Here is a 21,887-nt window from a genome sequence, read left to right on the forward strand (position 1 = left end):
AATGCATCTACAAAATGGGCATACAAATAAAACTAGATGTGAGGCATGTCTTGTTGAAGATGGGCTGGGCTGGAGTTGGTTGCGCAGCGTACTGTGAGATGTGGTTAGAGACTCCCGTACTGTTCATTGTTCAATAAGCCTGAGCCATGTGCCCATGTGTCATGTGCGATTCGTCTCTCTTAAATGCACTTTGGGAGAAATGGCATATTGATCAGAGAGCCAAAGCGTGAGTATAATACGTAGGTCAACCATTGGGCTCTCTCTCACACATCTAATAACTTGAAACAAGACTCCAAACTCCAAGGGGTTTATTAATACAAGAAATGGAATTAAAGTAGGAAAAAATATTTGACAAAAGTCTTATTAACAACAAAATCACAATATTGTCTATAATGTATCCTCGTTTATAAAGACTAAATACAATTTTACAGGGTCATTTTTTTCATTTTTTCTCTGACCCTATTTTCAACTTTTCATTTTTATCCTTATCTCTATCAATTGGAAAGATCGAAAGATAAGGAACTTCATGTGATTAGGGGTGTCAATTGAATTGGATTTGGTCCAATCCGGTCCAGTCCAATGTGAGTCCATTACAAATGGACCTGGTCCAATCCAGTCCAATGAATATTTTGGACGGTCTAGGGACTGTTCAATCTGTTTAAATTCCTGTTAATTTAGATTGGTTTCAACTCAAACCTGATCCATTGACATCTATGTTCTAACTTTCTATCAATGAATCAGATATTGGCTCAATCCAATATAAATTCATTATGGATGGACCAGGTCCAATCCAATATGTCATATTGATCCATCCAGTCCGTCCAAATTCAATATGTCTTATTGGTCCATCTAATCCATCCAAATGAATTTTGATTTGGACGGAGTCCAACCCAAAACCGGTTCATTGACACCCCTACATGTGATTGCTAGTGGAATGGTGGGAAGATCAACTGGGTCAGGTTGAGAAATCTTTTAAGACCTACTTGCTGGCCAAATTTATAATAGCTATCAGGTTAATTTGGGATGAGTGATAAAAAAGTATTTGATAATAGGAGACCCAGTCAAGCCTCAGTGCTAGAAACAATGAAATTCTATTTACAGTATTTGGATCTTAAGGATTCAACGACAATGGCAAACATCATAAACAATCATGTTCAACAAGATGCAAGTTCAGCTTTATGTGGATAGATCTTTTGATCCTGATGAGGGGTGATTTAGTCAATCAATCATATTATGACACGTGGCACGTTTGAACTGTCTCATAACACCTCGGTGCTAGGCAAGACGAATATACCGACCTGAGGTGACTGACAGAATGTTCAGTGACACGACAATACATACCACCTCGGCTATGAAACTTGAGGACCTTGAAGACCGACCTACACTCTTCCGACTCAGGTAGTCAAATGACCTAACTAGTCAACCTTTGGGGTTCTGACTCACCAACCTGGTGACCTGCATATCAAATTCACTTAACCTAGGGTACTGTACCCATCCGTCCCAAGTCGGGCAGTAGCACGACACTCACCTAGCATGGATCACCCCGCCCTCCGTATGACTCGAAGGAGAGGCAATGTGGGAAGAATGTGTTAGGCCCACATTCACCACATGCCCCGAAGATCACGGGTTGATAACCTTCGACATTCTCAGATGTCCCGAACACGGAACTAGGACCCTTATGCATATATAAAGGCACTTCCTTCAATCACAGAAGACATGCGTGATTTTATTCTCACTAGTTCTCTTACTTTCTAGCATTTTCAAACATTCTTTGTCGATTTAAGCATCAGAGTGCCCATTTCAGATAAAACACCTTGAGTATTCTAACTATTTTTCTTACAGTTCGGCCAACCGACCTCATCAGCTTAACGTCTGAATTGTCCTCCAGCAAGGAGCTACCAGATTGTACACCATCATATTCCAATACTGGCAATATTACTACAACTTATGTAGTGGTGGGTAATAGTTAAGAGGGTAATAGTCAGGTTCTTCTGTTCTTAGAGATGCAACAAATGTAGTGGTGAAAATGCAGAATTGACTGAATGTGATTGGATGGAGCAACTTTGGAAGGATCAAGCCTTAGCTATAAGTAAATGCTTTCAATCAATACATTTTATAAAGCTCATGTATCTAGAAGTCTTAGATCTTATGGTTCACAATATAGTATATGATGTGTGTAAAAGCGGAACCAACAATCAACGGAGTTTAATTTATGAAGTATGAACTACCAAAAAAGGGTAGAGAGTCTAGATGTAAATCGTTTTGCCATGTTAATACAATTTTCTGTTTTGATTTTTGTAAAAAAAAAACAGAGGGAGGATATTTTTATTCATATAATATACAAAAAAGTTACATTAAAAGATAAAGTAGAATTTTCATAAGTTTTTAAAAGTGTGGAGCACTTTATTTGAGGCATATGGGTGGGGAGGTAGAACAAATAAGGTGTCGTTTGGCAAGTATCTTTTGAAAGATCTTTTGGAAGATCTAACAACCCAAAGATATAGTGGACTTTTACATAAGACGAAATGAAAAAAGACAAGAAGCTCCATTTCTAACTTCCCAAAATAAGCTCAAATTGAGCTTCTTATATCTTTTTAGGGCATAGTCTTTTGGAGGCTAGATCTTCCCCCAACCAAACGGGAAAAGATGAAAATACAGGATGCCAAGCTTCTAAACCTCTAACAACCTGCATGGAAAGATACACCAAATGGGGACTTAGTAGAATAGCAGCTAACTACAGAGACAAGGGGTAAATCAGTCAATTGGTAAATCCTAAGGGGGGGGTCTTCCCATTTGGTCAAATTACAGGGAATGTATGAGTGATGATTATTTTTTTTAAGGCTTCATTTGCTTTTTGGGAAGTTACTTAATTCTTACCCAAGTAAGTGCATTTGCCCAAGTTCGTTTATTTCCCAAGTAAATAAAACAATAACCATTTTAGTTATAAAAAGCTATTAATAAAAGTGGAAATTTTGTCCCATCCAAGTGTTGGCAACTTTACCTGGGTGCGAAAGTTATTTATCCACTTGGAAGATGGGTAAGTGGTAACCAGGGAAACTTTTTGCCAGTCGGTTTTTAATTTGTTGGTACAAGGTCTATAAAGTACATACAGTTGGATTTTAATCTCATTAGAGATTAAATTCAATGGGGTTTGATTAATCAATTACATGGAAAATACACTTGCACACATGTCTTGAAAAAATAGTTTCTCTTACTAAAACCAGTTTTCAGCTTATCCTACATTGGAAAATTACAAAACTTGTTTTGAGTTTTTAAATATGAGCTTATTTACACTCCTTAGAAATAAAGATGGGAGTATGGAGGCTTGCTACTGCGCAATGCGCGTGTGTGCAGCGCAATGAGGCACTTTAGAGGCATACTTTGCTTACACTTTGCACGCACCTACGTGCCTCGCGAAGGGTGGCTTTGACTTTTGGTGCGAGGTTGGCCATTGATGTTTCAATGGTCACAATTTGATCGGGTGTGATCAAGAGCCACTATTCAAAGTTAATAGTCATTAACTGTTAAATACCTTTTAACAATCACAACGTTCGAAATTATGACTGTTCAATGAGCCTTTTCTAAACCAGCACCTTCTTCTATATGCTACTATCTCACAAAAGGTTTCTTTGGAGGCTTTTCAACTTTTCTGGTTACAAATTCTCGCCCAAGGCTCTATTGTATCTTGGGAATAGATATGCCTGTAACCTAACAACAAACTTAGTAAAACCGAGTGGGGGAAAATAACATTTTAAAGATAGTGTCTTTAGACATATCTCAGAGCTTCTCCTCCAAATTTTCGTGACCCCATATTTTCACACCTACAACCTTCGGTCCACCCACTCATTTTTATTGGATTTTGAGGACAGGTAATTTGGTCCTCCCAATCATCTCGCAACACGTGGCCTTCAAGTGACACCTCGGTGCTTGAGTCACCTTGCCTAGGTTGACCTCCACCTCGGCAAGGGAAAACTGATAGGATCCCCAACTCATGGCAACCTATCTTAGAGACTGGCTAAGCTGTAGGAATCCATGGTGGCCTACGAGGAGAGCTCGGTAACTTAGACCAATAACACGTTACCAACCTGAGATCTCCGGTGTGCGTGTACCTCGATCGTTAAACCAGCTTACCGCAATGCACACCTCAGAGTTAACCAAATAGATCGTAACCTCTGTGTAGATCTTGTAACCGACACATTAATGCGCCGAACTAAGCGGAAACGACTCTATGAGAAGTTGAAAACCGTTGTAAGAGGGCTCTGACAGCAGGTGCCTATATAAGGCACTCATTTCTACCTGTAAAGGTATGCACTAACATACACTCTCAAGCTCTCTCAATCTTTAATAGAATTCCCAAATATTTTCTGACTTAAGCATCGAAGTGACCTCCCCTGGTAAAGAAAACCCGGGCACTCTAACTCTCTCTTTCGCAGAACATATCAGCTCGGCCACCCTTTAGCTCGGGCCTGACCAGGAGATATCCGAAGCAGAGTCTGAATCACTTGACAGGAGGGAGCAGTCAAATCGTGCCACATCAATTGGTGCCGTCTATGGGAAATCGATACAAAAAGCCAAGTACTCATTTTTTACTTTCTGAAATCAAGAACCAATGGCATCGTCAAGCAACCAAGTCAACAATAACAACCAAGTTCCTACAGTGACCATTGGGCAAGTCAACATTCCACTGGACCCAACGCGCCTCCTCCCTCGGTCGAGCCTGTTGTGGTCCTACTGCAGTTGATGCACGCCAGTTCTATGACCTAGTGCAATGTGTATGAGAGATCACATTCTATTCACCTATGGGTGCACTAGACGAGTGCACCCACCAATCACAAACACCCATGTCGGTGTATTGAAAATTTACTAATTTAATGGACGTTTAGGGAAAGAATCCGGTTGAACCATTGCTTTCCTCCTCCCTTTGACTGCATTCCTTCTTCTGCAAGCCATCCATGAAAGAGCCAAGCAGATTAGCAACAGGGAAGCTTGAGTTTGAGTTTGTTCCCCCTTTGCCCATATGTAATGTGTTGTCGGTGACTCGAAGAGGCCAAAGGTATATTAATCAGAGAAGCGGAACTAATCGAAGGGAGGCTTTAAGTTTGAGTTTCGTTAATACATGGCCTATCTATCTGATCACCATAGAGGTCTAGGTTACTTGAGAACGATAAAAAGTTGAACCGAATGGGAGTAGGGGTTATCGGAATCTCGCTGGAGTGTTTATTGTTTGATACATTGAAGAATCTGAGACTGGTTTGATTCAAAGGTGGGAATTCTCCAGTTAACCGATTGTCTTGCAAGTAAAGAACGTACAATTGTTGGAGCTTGAGAAGGGACGATGGAACATATTATAATTTAGGAAAACTGAATTGAAATTGGTGAGGCCGGAGAGGTTGGGGATTTTGCCAGAAATTGAGTTCCCTTTGAAGCTTAGTACTCGAAGCTGATTGAGTCGGTTTAAGGTGGCCGCGTCCAAGGTTCCCGTCAAGTTTAAGTACTCAACAACTATCTTTGTCGAGTATTTAAACCAAAAAATGAAAGGAGAAAACCAAAAGGTGTTGGTGATCATCATTCATGGGGGCACTTCCCAGTGCCACTAGGGTAAGATCAGAAACCAACAAATGAAAGGAGAAAACCAAAAGATGCCAATGAGCTTCATCATTAATGGGGGCACTTCCTGGTGCCGCTAGTGGTTTTATTGTTCACGGGGGCGCCAGTGTGGAGTGAAGCATGTGCTAGAGTTCGAAATGAAGAGCAGACAACAAATGAAAGGAGAAAACCAAAAGGAATTGGTGAGCATCGGCATTCACGGGGGCACTTCCCAGTGACATCGGTGGCTTCGTCGTTCATAGGGGTGCCGGTGTGGAGTGAAGCATGTGCTATAGTTCAAAATGAAGAGCGGATAAGGAGGGGGAGTTCAAAATATGTTTTTGTCTGCTGGAACCAGTTTCTATCAATTGATGGCCAAACTTCTATTAACGTTATCCATCCCGCGCTCATTCAACGTGGGCGTTTATGATTGGCGGGTGAACTCGTCCAATGCACCCATGGGTGCACAGAATGTGATCTCTGTGTATGGGGCATGAGTTAGCAAGTTAAGTTCTAGGAAAGCAAATTTGCCTTCATGGCAGGGGGCAACAACAACAATAGCAACACCAGTCTCAACACCAAAATTAGCAGGTACAACAACCTCGGTAGGTACCATGACAGAATGCAAGATTGAACCAGGTCGAAGACTAGAACCCTATCCCATCTCGGGTTAACAATCAAGTTCAGGTCTCCAACTGGGTTCCTGAGCAAGTTCAAAACCAACCCCTGGACGACAATGCGACCCCTGTACATGATCAGAATCAGCTACCAGTAGAAAGCCAGACTACGGCCCCCATCGGGACTGAAGCTTCTAGCTCATCCGATGGGTCCAAGAGAAAGCGCCGAAGACGTGCTCATCGCACTGTGAAGAAGAGCCAGTTCACCTTGGCTGCGAGCATGACAAAAAAAAAGCAGACAGCAAGGCAGTTAGCTAGGTAGGCGCTTCCTCTAGATAGCCTCTCATATCCCAGGAATCTCCACTTACGCCAGAAATTCTCAAGGCCCTAAGGCCAAAAAATTTCAGGCCCTAATGACACGAGCATGTGCATCGCCTTCCACACCACTCTTAGAGAAGAAGCCCAACTCTGGTATTCCGGACTGGCTCCTAGCTCCATAAAGAGTTGCAACCAGTTCGCCAATTTTTTTATTAACCAATTTGCAACATGTAAAAGACACTCTAAATCTACGACTTGTTTACTTAAATGTAATACAAAATCCTGATGAAACACTTTGGTAGTACATAAGGAGATTCAACAAAGAACGTTTACAGATCCCAAATTTAGACTCAGTCATGCAACTCACTATGGCTAAAAACGGCGTTCGTCACCTTGACCTGTGCTGGGAGATTGAGTTGAACCCGCCAACTACCATGGAGAAGTTCCTCGCGGTAGCTGACAAGTTCATCAAAGCAGAGGAAGCCTTAGGGTCGCAGTCCGAGCTATTCGGAAAGCGAAAGCAAGCTGACAAAGAAGTGGCCAGCATCAAGATAAAGAAGAGAATTAAGTCTCCCAAGAGAAGCAGATCACCGAAAAGCTAGCGAAGCAGTTTACCTAGAAGGAGCAGTAAGTCTTCACCAAGGGGTTCAAATCAGTGACTTGGGAACCCACAATTGTATAATAAAACATTCACCCCCCTAAACACAAAAAGGGGAGAAATCTTAATGCAAATAAAGTCAACCAACTATGTAAAATGGCTGCCCAAGATGAAGGGCGACCCAACAACTAGGAACCCCAACAAATACTGCCACTTCCATCGTGATGTAGGTCACGATACAGAAAACTGTTGGAATTTAAAGAATGAAATTGAAGACTTGATCAGCAAGGGGTACCTGAAACAGTTCGAAAAGGATGAAGGTTGACCTATAGAGTAGAACTAGGAGGCACCTCAAATAAGTCTGGAACAAGAAGTAGTTCCTAGGAATCAACAGCAAGAAAGGCCTATCCAAGGGGTTATCAATATGATCACCAGAGGGTCCATTATAGCAGGGTGTACCACCTCAGCTGGAAAAAAATTGGTCAGGGAACTTGAGCAAGAAGACGACAATCTACCAAAGCACCCTCAGGAAGAAGAGGTAATTTATTTCACGGAAGACGACACACACGGAATACAATATTCGCATGACGACGCTCTAGTGTTGAGATTGTTGATCATTGACTTTGCAGTAAAAAGGATCTTGGTCGACTCAGGAAGTTCGGCCAATATCATATTCTTAGAAGCCTTCGAGTGCATGCAGCTCGGGAAAGTAGACCTACAGCCGGCCGATATACCTTTGGTCGGCTTCAGTGGGGTAGAGGTCCAGCCCGTTGGTAGGGTGAGGGTGCTAGTCGAGGCGAGCTCACCTCCTCACATAGTTCAGTTCAACCACGACTTCCTAGTGGTCGCCACCCCCTCCACCTATAATGCCATACTGGGACCTGTCTTGCATACTCTTCGAGTAGTAGTCTCGACATACCACCTAGCTATAAAGTTCCCAACTGACACTAGCATCGGAATTATGTGGGATGACCAACTAGAGTCTAGCAAGTGCTACGTTGCCACCCTGAAAACCAAAGGCAAGATCGCCATTGACATCGACATGCAGCCACCACCAGAAAACACGGATGAGAGAGCTCAACCGACTGAGGAAATAGTCTTGATATCGGACAAAGGCCGAACCAGAAAAGACAATTCAAATAGAAGCTCGCCTGATAGAACCACTGCTCTCCAATTTGGTAAGTTTTCTACTAAGTAATTTAGACGTTTTCGCCTATTCGGCAGCAAAAATGCCCGGCATATATCCAAAAATTATAACTCACAAGTTAAATGTTGACCCTATAGTCAGACCAGTCCGGCAGAGGAAAATGAACCTTGCCCCTGGAAAGATGGCAAATAGTAGATGAAGAAGTAGGGAATGTGGACTTCATGAGAAAAGTCCAATACCCGAGCTGGATAGCAAATCCAATGCTGGTGAAAAAGGCCAACGGCAAGTGGCACATGTGCATCGACTACACCGACCTAAATCGAGCTTACCCTAAAGACAACTTTCCTCTCCCCCGGATAGATCACTTGGTAGACGCGACCTCAAGGTTCGAGCTATTGAGTTTCATGGATGCTTACTCCGGCTACAAACAGATCTTGATGGATCCAGCGGATGAAGAAAAAATAGCTTTTGTAACAGAAACGGGCTTGTATTGTTATAAAGTCATGCCCTTTGGAATAAAAAATGCTTGAGCCACTTTCCAACGCCTTGTAAATGGTGTTTTTTCAAATTTGATTGGAAATAAAATTGAGTTTTATGTTGATGACAGTTGTAAAAACTCAATTTTTGAATGATTTAATCGCCGACCTAGACCTCGTTTTCAATGTTTTGAGAAAGTACAACCTAAAGCTTAACCCAAACAAGTGTGTTTTTGGTGTGACCTCAAGTAGGTTCCTCGGATACATTGTCAACCGACGTGGTATCGAGGCCAGCCCAAAAAAAATCCAAACTATATTAGATATGCAACCTCCTAGTTCGGTTAAAGAAGTCCAAAAATTAATTGGTCAAATAGCTGCCCTGAACCGATTTATGTCAAAATCGGTTGGGAAGTGTTTAACCTTCTTTAAGGCTATAAAGAAAAACCAGAACTTTGAGTGGACCGAAGAGTGCCAACTCACCTTTGACGAGCTGAAAAGGTACCTGAGTTCACCTCCCTTGTTGACCAGACCCAAGACTAGGGATGAGCTTAAGATCTACCTCTCTACGAGTGACGAGGTAGTCAACTCGGTCCTAATAAAAGAAGTAGGAAAAGTTTAGTGTCCTGTCTACTACATGAGCAAGGTCCTACATGCTGTTGAGACAAGATACCCAGACATAGAAAAGCTCGCCTTTGCATTAGTGTTGGTAGCCCGAAAGTTAAGACCATATTTCTAGGCCCACACTATCGTAGTCCTGACTGATCAACCTCTGAGGTAAATCCTCCAAAATCCCAAGGTCTTAGGGAGACTAATGAAGTGAGCAATAGAGCTCAGTGAATATGATATTCGTTATGAGTCGCGGACAGTAATAAAGGTGCAAGTCCTGGCCGACTTCATCACCGAGTGCACCTTCAACTCACCAACCCGTGAAGTTGTCGAGCCAACAACCACATTGGAGGCTTCAACTAGTGCCACACCAGCCCTAGCTCGCAAGATTACGACTTGGGATGAGGAGCCCTAGATACTCCATGTGGATGGCTCATCCGCCATGTCAGCTTATTTGGCCAAGGTAAGGTAACTCTTACCCAGCTTCCACTCTTGGCATCTCCAACAGATTCTGAGATCAGAAAACACCGAAGCTGACTGCCTCTCCAGATTAGCCAATGCAATTGACTCGACAAAGAGGATGGTCTACATTGAAGATTTACCTCACCCCTCAATAGAGAAGGGAGTGGAGGAGATCACCCAAATAACTACAATAGAGCCGAGGTGAATAGATCCCACTCATCGACTACCTACGTCAAGGTATATTACCAAAAGAACGAAATGTAGCTTAGTGAATAGAGCGACAAGCAGTTCGCTATATGATCGTGGGTGAGCAACTCTACAAATGGTCTTTTATGTTGCCCTATCTACGGTGTCTACGCCAAGCTAAAGCGAATCGACTACTACATGAAATTCATGAAGGACTCTACGGAGGATGGTTAGGGGGCAGAGCACTCACCCCAAAGGCTTTGCAACAAGGATACTATTGGCCCACAATGAAAGCGGATGCGATCGATCTAGTACAAAAGTGCGATAAGTGCCAGCAACAAGCCAATATTCTACATCAACCAGCGGCCGACCTAAAATACGTGACTAGCCCATGGCTGTTCGCACAATGGGGGATTGACATATTGGCCCCTTCCCATCAACTACTAGACAAAAGAAATTTTTAGTGGTAGCAGCCAACTACTTCACAAAATGGGTAGAGGTCGAGCCGCTAGTCACAATAATAGCTTAGAATGTATAGAACTTTTTCTGGAGAAGTATCATGTGCAAATTCGGGCTACCAAGAGTACTGATCTCGGACAATGGCAAACAATTTGAAGATATCAAGTTTCAAAATTGGTGTGCACAAATGGGTATAAGGTAGAACTTCACCTTGGTACCCATCCCCAAGCTAGTGGTTAGGCCGAGGTAACTAATAGGGCAATCCTCTACGGACTCAAAGCTCGGCTTTCCAAAGCTAAAGGTTTGTGGGTGGACGAGCTACCCAGTGTGTTATGGGCCTACCGAACGACTATCAAAACGGCGACAGGTGAAACACCTTTCAACCTAACGTATGGAACCAAGGCAGTGATACCAACAGAAATGGAAGTGCCAACCTTGTGATATGAAGCATTTAACGAAGAAACTAACGAAGATGACCTACGAACCAATCTCGACATGGTAGAAGAAACTAGAGACCTAGCCTACATTCAGATCACAGCATACCAACAACGGGTGGCGCGGTACTATAATGCCCGAGTCATGAAATGCCAATTCAGAGATGGTGACTTGGTACTCAAAAAAGTTATGGTGCCTGAGCCTGATGTGGGAAAGCTCAGTCTGAACTAGGAAGGCCCTTATAGGGTCTCGAAAGTAATAGGTGGAAACGCGTAGGAACTTGAAACACTCGAGGGGAAGGTAGAACCCCGGGTGTGGAACATACACAATCTGCGTAAGTACTATCTTTGAAAAGAAGTGTTTCGAGTTATTTTCGCGAGTATGTAAAATTTCGCTAGGGCATTCAGGCCGGCCTAGCGACCTAGCAACAACTCAACAGAACTAAACAACAAGAGCAAGAAAGAATCCCATTCAACAGAAAAGCACCAGATGTAAAAGGAGAAATTTCATTAACTAAAAGGAAAGGTCATTGGACATACAAAAAAAAAGGGTTACTAGTTTGGAGATAAAAGGGCATGCAGGCCCAAGGAAACTTACAAGAGCACGCAGACTCCTAGAACATCAGACTCAACATCACCAAACAAAACACAACCAGATAAGCCGAGCTACTCATCACCGCCGCCCTACGGCTTTTCGTTAACGCCCTCCTCGTCCCCCTCCTCGCCATCATCCTCATCCTCATCCTCTTCAGGAGTCAGAGTTTCCTCATCAACTAGTGTAGCGAGGTCACTCAATACATCATTCACAGAGAGAGAGCCAAAATTGAAGGTAGGATGCAACATTTTCAAATAGTAGCGACAAAGTTTGAAACCCTTCTTCATTGAAGGAATGTCGCCATTCGCCTTCTTCTTCTCATACTCCATGGACTCTAAGAAGCAAGCGACAACTACCTCCTCATCTCGATGGATATCTTAGGTGTACTTCGACCACCTTTTCTCCAGTTGGCGCACCTGGGCAGCAATAGTGTCTTGAGCCTCAGTCAGCTCGTGTTGAGCCTCGGTTAGCTCGTGTTGCATTTTCTGGTTCTGCTCATAAAAGCGCCAGCGGGTCCTCCTCTGAGATGAGCTGGACCTTCTGCATCTTGGCCTACAGCGTGCTAAGGCTTGCTTACATTTCACTTCTCTCCTTCTGGCCTGTATGAACTCTGCCCGATGGCGTTTGCCTACTAAAGAAAAAGAGCATAATCGAAACAAAATTTGTAGAACCAAAAAAGTAGAAATCCTACAAAGAAACAAACCTGGACAAGGTGGTGAGTAAGTCGGGCCCCGGCGTCGAGCGGGTCCAAGCAGCCGAAGTACCGCCCATCCTCAGGGAGCAGCATCCCCTTGGCCATCCAAAGGGCTACGTGAGGATCGGTTACGCGATCAAGAACAGAGACATCAACGTTGGGAACAAAGCGAGGAATGCCTGAAACATAAGGGCCGGCCTCACATTCCTCTTGGTCGACCTAAGGTTGGAAGGCAGTAGGGCCTGTTGAGTACTGATCGATACTCATTGGTTCACTACCTCCCTCAAGGTCGATGATAGGAGGGGCGAAGTGTGGTGACCTCACCTCAGCGCTGGCCCAAGGTCCCCTCCATTGAAGAGCGGAAATCTACCCTTCGCTTCTTCCTCGAAGCTTTTCTCTCCTTAGAAGCCACCAACATCGAAGCCATACTCACCATATCTAAAGAGAAGAAAAAGAGTTATCCAAGCTAAACATCAATGAAATATCAAATGCAGATACAAATGACTCAATGGTCGACCTACCTACACAACTCAAGCCAGCCTATATAAGCATAGGCTCAGCTAGAACGCTCTCTACCTCGACCTTTTGGCTGACAAATTCTTGAAGCGCAGCCCGCAGCTCCTCATCCTGACCTTCACCGAAGCTCCGACAATTGCTAAACCAAACGGTGTTCATACCCCAACCACCATCCCTAGAAAGTAAGAAAAACCTGCTTTCCCACCCTTTGACTTTATTAGGGAAGTTGGTCAACACCTAATAAGGAAGATAGAAGCATAAAGGGTCAGAAGCTCTCTTCATATTACACAAGCTAGAAAAGACATCTATACTCAGAGGGAAGTTACGTTGGTGGCGCAAACTGATTAGCCCCACCAAAGTTTGGATTGTGTTGGGCCAAGCTGGCCTAGAGATACACCATAGTACCTCAACAAAGAGATAATAAAAGGGTGAAGAGGGAATCGAAGGCCGGTGACCAGGGCCTCCTCATAAACGCACACTGCATCTTGGTTGTGATCCCAAGGATATTGATCAGCATGTGGCTTAATGCAATTGTATTCGCTAGGGATCTGGTAGGTGTGGCATAACTCCACAATCTGCTCCCCAGACGAGTCCTACCCTGAGGAACTCGCTTCATCGTCCAACCTCTGGTTAGGCGACCTACTACCGGATGGGTTGTGAGACATCGGAAGAACTAGAATACTTACCAGAAAAGGTAAAGGAGCCCAGCGACGACAACTAATGGAACCTCAACAAGAGCAGACGAAGAGTAGAACTCGAACAGCGACCTCCTCCAATCAGACACCACCCCAGGAAGCTCCAAAAACAGTGCAAGTGAGACCTTAGTGGGGACCCCTTACTTATAACCCATCTGGTAAAGAGACGAATGGTGGAGATGCATCTACAGCAAATCTACGACTAGCAGTGCTTGCGAAATATTATGAATTCAAAATTTGCGTGCCCATGGAGGGCGCTCTTTTTCAAATTTGAAATCGGCGCCGTGAAGCGCATGCCTCTTTTTTAAATTTCGCAATGTGTGCCTCTTCCTTGGATTCAAAATTTGAAAAGACTATCGCGGTTCTGCTTAACCTCGGATCGGGTGACCTACAAATTAGGTCAAGAAAGCAAGCTGGACGATCAACAAACCAGTTTGACCAATTACCTAATTGAGAGCTAGTCCCTTCACCGAACTGACGTAGGCTCGGGAGTGGGGGGCAATTGATGAGGGGTAATTTGGTCCTCTTAATCATCTCGCAACACGTGGTCTTCAAGTGACACCTCAACGCTGAGTCAACAAACTAGCTCGACAAGTTAGCCCGAGACACCTTGCCTAGGTCGACCTCTACCTTGGCAAGGGCGAACTGATAGGATCCCCAACTCATGGTGACCTGTCTTAGAAACCGGCCGAGTTGTAGGAATCCATGGCGGTCTGTGAGGAGAGCTCGGTAGCTTAGACCGATAACACGTTAACAGCCCGAGATCTCCGATGCGCATGTACCTCGACTGTTAGACCAGCCTACCGCGACGCACACCTCAGAGTTAATCGAATAGATCGTAACCTCCGTGCAGATGTTATAACCGACACATTAATGCGTCGAACTAAGCGAAAACGACTTTGCGAGAAGCTGAAGCCCGTTGTAAGAGGGCTTTGACAGTAGGTGCCTATATAAGGCACTCATTTCTACCTATAAAGGTACGTGCGAATATACACTCTCAAATTCTCTCAATCTTTCATAGAATTCCCAAATGCTCTCTAACTTCATCGAAGTGTCTTCCCTGAATAAAGACAATCCAGGCACTCTAACTCTCTCTTTCGTAGAACATATAAGCTCGACTACCTTTTAACTCGGCCCAACACAGTTCAGCCCTGACGAGGAGATATCCAAATCAGAATCTGAATCACCTTGACACGAGGGAGCAGTGAGATCGCGCGAGATCAGATTTGAATGGAAAAAAAGAAACGGGCATCTTTATATATAGGACCTGTATTTGATAGATCACAGGTTATGTCCCCAAAGAAGGCAGCTGGGCTTTACGGTGCCTTGTTAGTTCTTTCTTACAAACTCATAAAAGGATGGTCGGGGTTTGTGTTAGATCTGGATGCATGGATTATTATGACTATATGCCACTCTTTCCCATCGTTCCCACCTATCTAATAATAAATGCTCATTGTTTTGTTGTTGTTGTTGCTTGGATCTGTAACTTGCTCATCCCTCTCATGTACGAGATTGAGTGGACTGACTAAGGACTCTGATTATATTTTCACCTCTACGAAGCAACTACCCATCCTTCTACGTTAACTGAGCCAATCAGCTAGCACCACGTGGTCCTGACATGTGGGACCTTTACTCTATTTGATTGTGGGACATGTGGGAATGGGACCCCATCACATGTGGGGGGGGTGTTTCGTTCGACTTCCAATTCTAGATTCAGTTTCACGCTTTTTGGTCTCTGCCCTCCCACGCCAACCTTAAATTGCATGTACAATTGCACTCATCCATTTATTAATTGCCAAATGCGTACTTTTTCTGTGGTCGAAAAGTTATTTTTAACTGAGTTATTGAACGGATTTGCCCACGGGATTCTTCAAACAAATGAAAGAAAGACTTTCTTAGCCATAACTCTTAATTAAACAGAAAAGAATCTTATAAGAAAATGCCGAGTTTATTAGATTTTAGCAAGGCAAGGTTATAAAAGGCTGTGAGCACGGATTTGCCCCTACGGAAGCCAGACTCATTAAAATGGTTGTCTTTTCAAAAATGTCAAGGATTAGGAATGTTTATTGCAATGTTTTAATCATGGTTTTTTAAATCAGACCGGACCGGATGGTTGGACCGGAAAAACTGGGCGATTTTTCTTAAAACCGAATTTTTATCAAAAAAAACGTTGATTTGGTCAATAAACTGCTGACCCAAGTGGTTAAACCATTTGAACCATTTGACCCTTTTTATTTTTTTGTCAGAACGGGCCAATCATTCGGTTCAAACATTCGAACCGTTCAACCCAGGAACCAGACCCTGACTGATTTGTTCTCCCGGTCGATTTTAAAAGCCTTGATTTAAATATTGGAACCGGAGTAAAAACCGGAATACCCTCAGCATCCTGGTTTTACCAGTTAACCGGGCAGTTTATCCGCTCAACCCGTCAAAACCATCATTTGACTGGCACCCAAAAAGGTCATTAGTTCTTGATTTTTACGATCCAACCATCTGATCCGGGCCACGTCTTAAAACATTGATTTATTGTTTAAAATAAAACTGAAGCGGGGTCTAAATGAAAGTGTCCAAGTGTGTTTTCATTTAACCCAAGTGATGAGAATTGTATTTGCCTTCTGTTTTCTAAAACACTTTGTTTGTTTTTGTGAGAGGAATTGATAAAAAAATAGACCCCGTAACTATTGTATTTATATATTCTTCAAAACTTCTAAATTGAAGAGTGATTTGGGATTTTGAGAAAATTGAGGCTTCGTTCCAATTACTATTCCCATGTTTAATTTTAGAGATAATTTTGTAGCTGTTTGGCTCACTTTGGTTATGGTAAGTGTCTAAGAGTAGGGTCCTTTTGTATTTCTCTGTTTGTCTAATGCTTGGGGCAGATTGACTCTAAGGTGTGTGTGCATTTCATTTTTCTCCTTGAAAAAATGGCTTCTAAATTGCAGTTTCCATTGAACGATCTCATGTGGTATTTGGACAAGAAAATTATTGCACTTGAGATGGATGTCTTTATTTAGAAAAGCATTAAGTATATGCTTTCACCACATTGGAAGGATTTTGACATAATTAAGTTAAATATACTTTTGAAGTTAATCAAAGATAAATTTATGATGGGATTCATTTCATCTTGCTTTTGCTTAACAAAGACCGTACATTGCATGGCAAGACCCCCTGTATTATGGAATTAGTGACAAAGACCCCCTCTTGCATATTTTAATTTTCAACTACGACCCCTTGAACTTTAGTCATGAGACAAAGACCCCTAGCCATTAAGTCTGATGATACTAGAATGTGTTAAATTATCAAAATATCCATCTAAACTTTCTTTATTTTCTTTTTATTGCTCTTTTCTCTTAAACCCTAATCTAACCTATCTTCATGCGTTAAATTATCAAAATTGCCACAATGACCATTGATTTCCACCGGGAGGAATTAAAACCCACATTTTAGTCTTCTTTTTTTGTATTTTCTTTCTTATCTTTTCTCCTTGCAGCCCCTCGCTTCTTTTGCCAGAAAACGTCAATCTTTCTTAGCCTGAAAAACCAAGAACTTCATCCTTTCTTAGTTGGGAATTCCTTCAAGATTCAGTCTTCCTTTTTTGTTTTTTCTTTCTTTTCTGGCAACCAATCGTCGTTGTGATTACCGGAATCCATGGCGATTTGGCCGGTGATATCTTCTCACCATTTAAATAAATTTAAGAAAAGGATAATTTAGGGATTTAAAAAATTTTACATATTGAATGGGAAACAGAATCCTAATGGGTTTCTTTGTCTCACGCTAAAGTTCAGGGACCTTTATTGAAAATTAAAGTATAACTAGGGGGTATTTGCCACTGAGGGGTCTTTTTAATATATCAATAATAATAATAATAATAATAATAGTGATTGCTTCAATTATACGTGGTGGGCAATTGGAAGCCTTTTTGGCCGCCACCTAAGCGATGATGCCAAGTGTACGTCATTTTCTTGCATAACACAATTTGCGCTAGGCTGCTAGCTGTGTGTTACGATTATTTCTTAATGCAGAGAAAGGTGAGATAAGTCAATCCGCTGCACATGCCAGTGTGATCCAGTGGAGTCAGAGTGAATAAGGAACGAAAGAGTCAAGACGCAACGAAAACTGGTCTTTACGGATTCATTAAATTCTACGTCCACAAAACACGTGTTTCTCCCTTGTTGGATGGACCCTGGAGTCCCGGTGTCGCCTTCTACGTTCTCAAACCCCTCTTTTGCTTCACTTCTTTTACCTGTTTCCACCATCTCCCCTCTCTGTAATGTGGTAATCCTTTTGCTATTTACACACTTATCTGGTCTCACTTTCATAATTTCTTCCTCTCTGCTTCTCATCTTAATTATATCATACATATCAGTCAAAAGACGCATTTGCTCTCACCCTCTCTCTCTCTCTTCTCTCTGAGCATATTCAGCTTCAAGTGACTGGAATTCAGATCTGTGGATCACCTAAGCGATGGCCGAAAAGGTACGTAGGATCTCAAACCCTTACTTTGTTTCTTCTTATATATCTTTCGTTTCTCACAGACTGTGCTAGTAAGAAATGAATGCTCATCTCTGGCAACGGACTTCTATTAAATTAATACTCCAGGTAAATTCTTGTACTGTTTAATTTAATGGCAGGTTTCAACAATGGTGCTCCATGTTGACCTTGGATGCCCTCGCTGCTACAAGAAGATCAAGAAGGCACTAAGTAAATTCCCCGGTGAGTCCGCATCCATCTTTCTCCCCTCCTGCAACGATTGTGAACTCTGTCTCTGTGTGTATTCTATACTTGATGCTTATTTCTTGAAAAGAATAAGAACAAATTAAAGATGGTTTCGGTGTTGCTTCCTTCCAACTTTGACATATACATAACACAGAAATACGAGACCAGATATTCGATGAGAAACAAAACAAGGTGACCATTACTGGTTACTTTTGTCCTCACAAGCTCGCCAAGAAGCTATGCTGTAAAGCCGGGAAGTCCATCAGAAGCTATGAGATCAAGGAAGATGATAAGAAGAAAGAACCAGAAAAGCCCAAGCCGAAGCCAGCCGATCCTCCTAAATCGGACAACAAGCCTCCTGCCGCCGATAAGCCCTCCAAAGACAAAGTGGCTCCTAATCCAAAACCCGACCCACCACCACCCAAGCCCAAGGAAACTAAACCGGCTACCAAAGCGGCCGAACCGGATTCAAAACAACCTGGGCCTGCTACCAAGACACCGGCAGGTCCGGCACCAGAGACGAAGCCGAAGATGCCTCCTGAACCACAACCTCCAGTGATGGTATACCCACCTGGGCCACCCGGCCCGGCATTTGGGGTCTGTTGTACCACATGCTACCATGGCTATGAAGGGGGACCCTGCTATCATGGTTATGGCGGGATGCCTCCACCATACTACCATGGAGGAATGAGGGGTGGTTATTACGTAACTCGCTGTGATTACTTCAGTGAAGAAAACCCAACAGCATGTGTTATCATGTAATGCTACATTATATTCAGTTTTTCATGCTGCTTTCTTCCATACCATATTTGGGCTGTTGATTACATGTTGTTTTCTTTGGGGAGTTTTTAGATGATTTATTGTTAGATAGCTAGGAGTCGTCAATCAAATATGGGTTGTTAAGACTATGCCATCATGTTGTAATGGCTCAACAACTGTGTCTAGTGTGTTTTCTTCTCTTTCTCTTTCGTTACTGAATATTCAAGTTAGGTTTTGGATATATGGGTCAGATTGAGCACATTGGGTTGGGGGGGGGGCAACTCCCAACAGAATAAGAGAATAAGAGGGAGAAAAGAACAAATCGATCAAAAGAAATAGTTGTAGTTTTTTTGGGTCTATCAGTCTATAGGCTTGTAAGAATTGGTGGGTTATATTGAGAAATTTTATGAGGAGCGCCCTGAATAATCAATCATATTGCTGAATCTTGCCTGCCTGATTTTAAGCTTTAATTTAAGTTGGTTTTCTGACTTTTTGTGATTACGATGCTTTAATTCTCCAAAACGTCTCTCTCAAACCATCATATATTATTATTATTAGTTAGTGGTCTTAACATTACATCTTTATTATTAGTTAGTGGGCTGAACTCTGAAGCCAGGAAAAATTTAAAAGAAAGACATCTTTATTTTCAGTTAGTGATCTATTGACCTATTCATCAATTGATGGCTTTGATCATGTTCAATCAATCGTCTGATAGTTTCATCCTTGAAGGGGCATTCTTGATCATGTTCAGATAGTCATTAAGTCTTGTTCCCGTTCATAGAGAGAGAGAAGAAGTAATTAACTAATTTGACAAAAATTTTGCTTGAAACTTGAAAGGACTTCACCTACCTCTCTCTCCCTCCCTTCCACTTCCAGATTAAAAACGTATTAGTCAATGTCAGTTATCGCTAAAGAAAAATCCATTAATGTAATCCACCTAACTGGGCCTGCCTGATGCCAATCATCCCCTTGCGTAGTTGTGTTAATAACGGTCACGGCCACAGCCACACATATATTCTAGACGTAATTATAGAAACAATTGAGAGTTAAAGGGAGGGCAAAACCATGCCAAATTAACATTCATAAAACCTAACCCAGCCACCTACCATTAACAAAGCGAAAGGGACAAGGAAAAGTTGTCGCTTGATGCCTTTCTTGATGGACCATGGATGTAATTTAGATTCTGCTGCTAGTCATGGAGTTGTCTTCTCCACTAAGCTTTATATGTATGTTCTTAGTTTTTTGTTGCTTCAGTTTTTTCTTAGGCCCCGTTTGGTTCACAGGAATAGGGGTCCGGAATCGGAATGGGCTATTCTAATTTTAGCTGTTTGGTTGGGTAGAATCGGAATTTCATTTTCATTTTTATTGGAATAACATTCCTCAATTTGAAGGAATGGCTATTCTCTGCCTTTCCCTTGAGAATAAAATTTCATTCCTGCTTATTTCTATTTGAACCAAACAATTAAAGGAATAGACCATTCCAATTCCAATTCCAAAGGATTTTAATTCTAACTGCAAACCAAACGGATCCTTAAATTTTTTTAATTACTAGTTTAGCTAGAACTAACTAGCTACAACTCGTTTACAAGTTAACCCAAAAGACTGAGGTCCAAGAAAGATTGTATTGAAGACAAGAAACAGTAGCATAGAAGCAGTTTGTGACTCGTGCATTGTTTGTTTGGATTTTTCTCTAAGAGTAAATTATATCTTTACAGCCTATTTCCTACCTTCATCGTTAAAACTTAAGAATAAGAAATTTAAGCACAAGCTAAGTGTGATCGTGTGATAGGTAGCCATGAATAAACACAAACCGGATTTGATCCTTACAAAACCGTCGGAGCCGTGCATTGAAAACATTTTTGTAATTGTATGTTTTGATAGATAAGGACGGTTCTGTGAGGACAAATCTGAATCCAAATAAATAATGAAATAACTTTTCTAAGATGTCGCCCGTCCTTAAACAAACATTGAAATTGAAACCCACCTAATAACTGCCGACACCCACATCCCCTAGTCGGCCAGTCCCTATGTCATTCTGACAACATTCTGGTTCGCTGTTCACAACTAACAATTCCGATTAGGGGTGCTCTTTTGGTTTCGTTAAACGAAATGTGGGACTATTTTAAAATTTTTAAATTGAATAAGTATTTTCAGTTTTTGAAAAACCAGTATCCAAAACCGAAATGAAGCCAATCGGTTAATTAGTTGATCCGTTCGGTTAATTATCGGTTTTTATATTTTTCTGATATTTATAATATAGTAAAAATAAATATATAATAAAAATATTCAAATGTAAATAAAATATTATATTATAAATATAAATAATATATTATATATTATTTATAAATATTATATATAATGCATATATATATATATTCATTTATAATATATAGATAATATAAAAAATATATATAATATATAAATATACATATAATATATAAATATATGTATACTGATCAGTTCAATTAACTGTTGGTTTTTTATATTGGTTAACTGAAACCAAACTGGTACATTCAGTTTTTTGAAAATATTGAATCAAAACTAAACCCATCAGTTTAGTTAACCAAAATTTTTTATTCGGTCTTGTTATTTGCTTCAATTTTTCATTTTTTGATGATCACCCCTGTTTTGATGGTTCAGATAAACCTATTCAAAGAAATAGAGCGAGAGAGCGAGCGAGAGAGAGAGAGAGAATCTAGATTATGCACTCCCCTTCCACTCTTAGGCTATGTTTGGTTTGAAGGAAAAAGTAGGGAAAGGTAGGGAAACCTTTACAAATCTTGTATAGGTTTTCCTACCTTTCCCTTCCTTTCCCTACATTTTCCTTCAAACCAAACATAGCCTAAGAGTGGAAAAAGGGATTGATAAGAAGAACCTGGAGCGTTCTCACTGTGGGGGAGAGAGACACACTAAGGATACCTGCTACATTCTCCATCCACACTTGAAACCAACAGCCTTGAGGAATGACAAGAAGCCAAACAAGGGTCCTAACTATAGTTCAGGTTATGTTGCCAACCCAAATG

The 21,887-nt window shown here is 41.8% G+C and overlaps 1 protein-coding gene across 1 annotated transcript; it reads left to right on the forward strand.

Annotated features, from left to right (window-relative positions):
* Positions 1–17,591: 17,591 nt before the first annotated feature.
* On the forward strand, positions 17,592–19,105 carry LOC104594241 (uncharacterized). Its single transcript, XM_010254458.3, has 3 exons — positions 17,592–17,865; positions 18,021–18,102; positions 18,260–19,105. Exons 1-3 carry the CDS (start codon positions 17,854–17,856, stop codon positions 18,865–18,867), a joined length of 702 nt encoding a protein of 233 aa, XP_010252760.1. The 5' UTR covers positions 17,592–17,853; the 3' UTR covers positions 18,868–19,105.
* Positions 19,106–21,887: the final 2,782 nt, after the last annotated feature.

This window comes from Nelumbo nucifera, chromosome 1, assembly GCF_055504915.1.
Source record: "Nelumbo nucifera cultivar China Antique chromosome 1, China Antique-T2T, whole genome shotgun sequence".
Taxonomy (NCBI): domain Eukaryota; kingdom Viridiplantae; phylum Streptophyta; class Magnoliopsida; order Proteales; family Nelumbonaceae; genus Nelumbo; species Nelumbo nucifera.

Excerpts from the sequence above, each read along its gene's own strand:
- LOC104594241 (XM_010254458.3), top strand. Across the intron at positions 18,103-18,259 it reads GGCACTAAGTAAATTCCCCG|AAATACGAGACCAGATATTC; the intron begins GTGAGTCCGCAT and ends TACATAACACAG.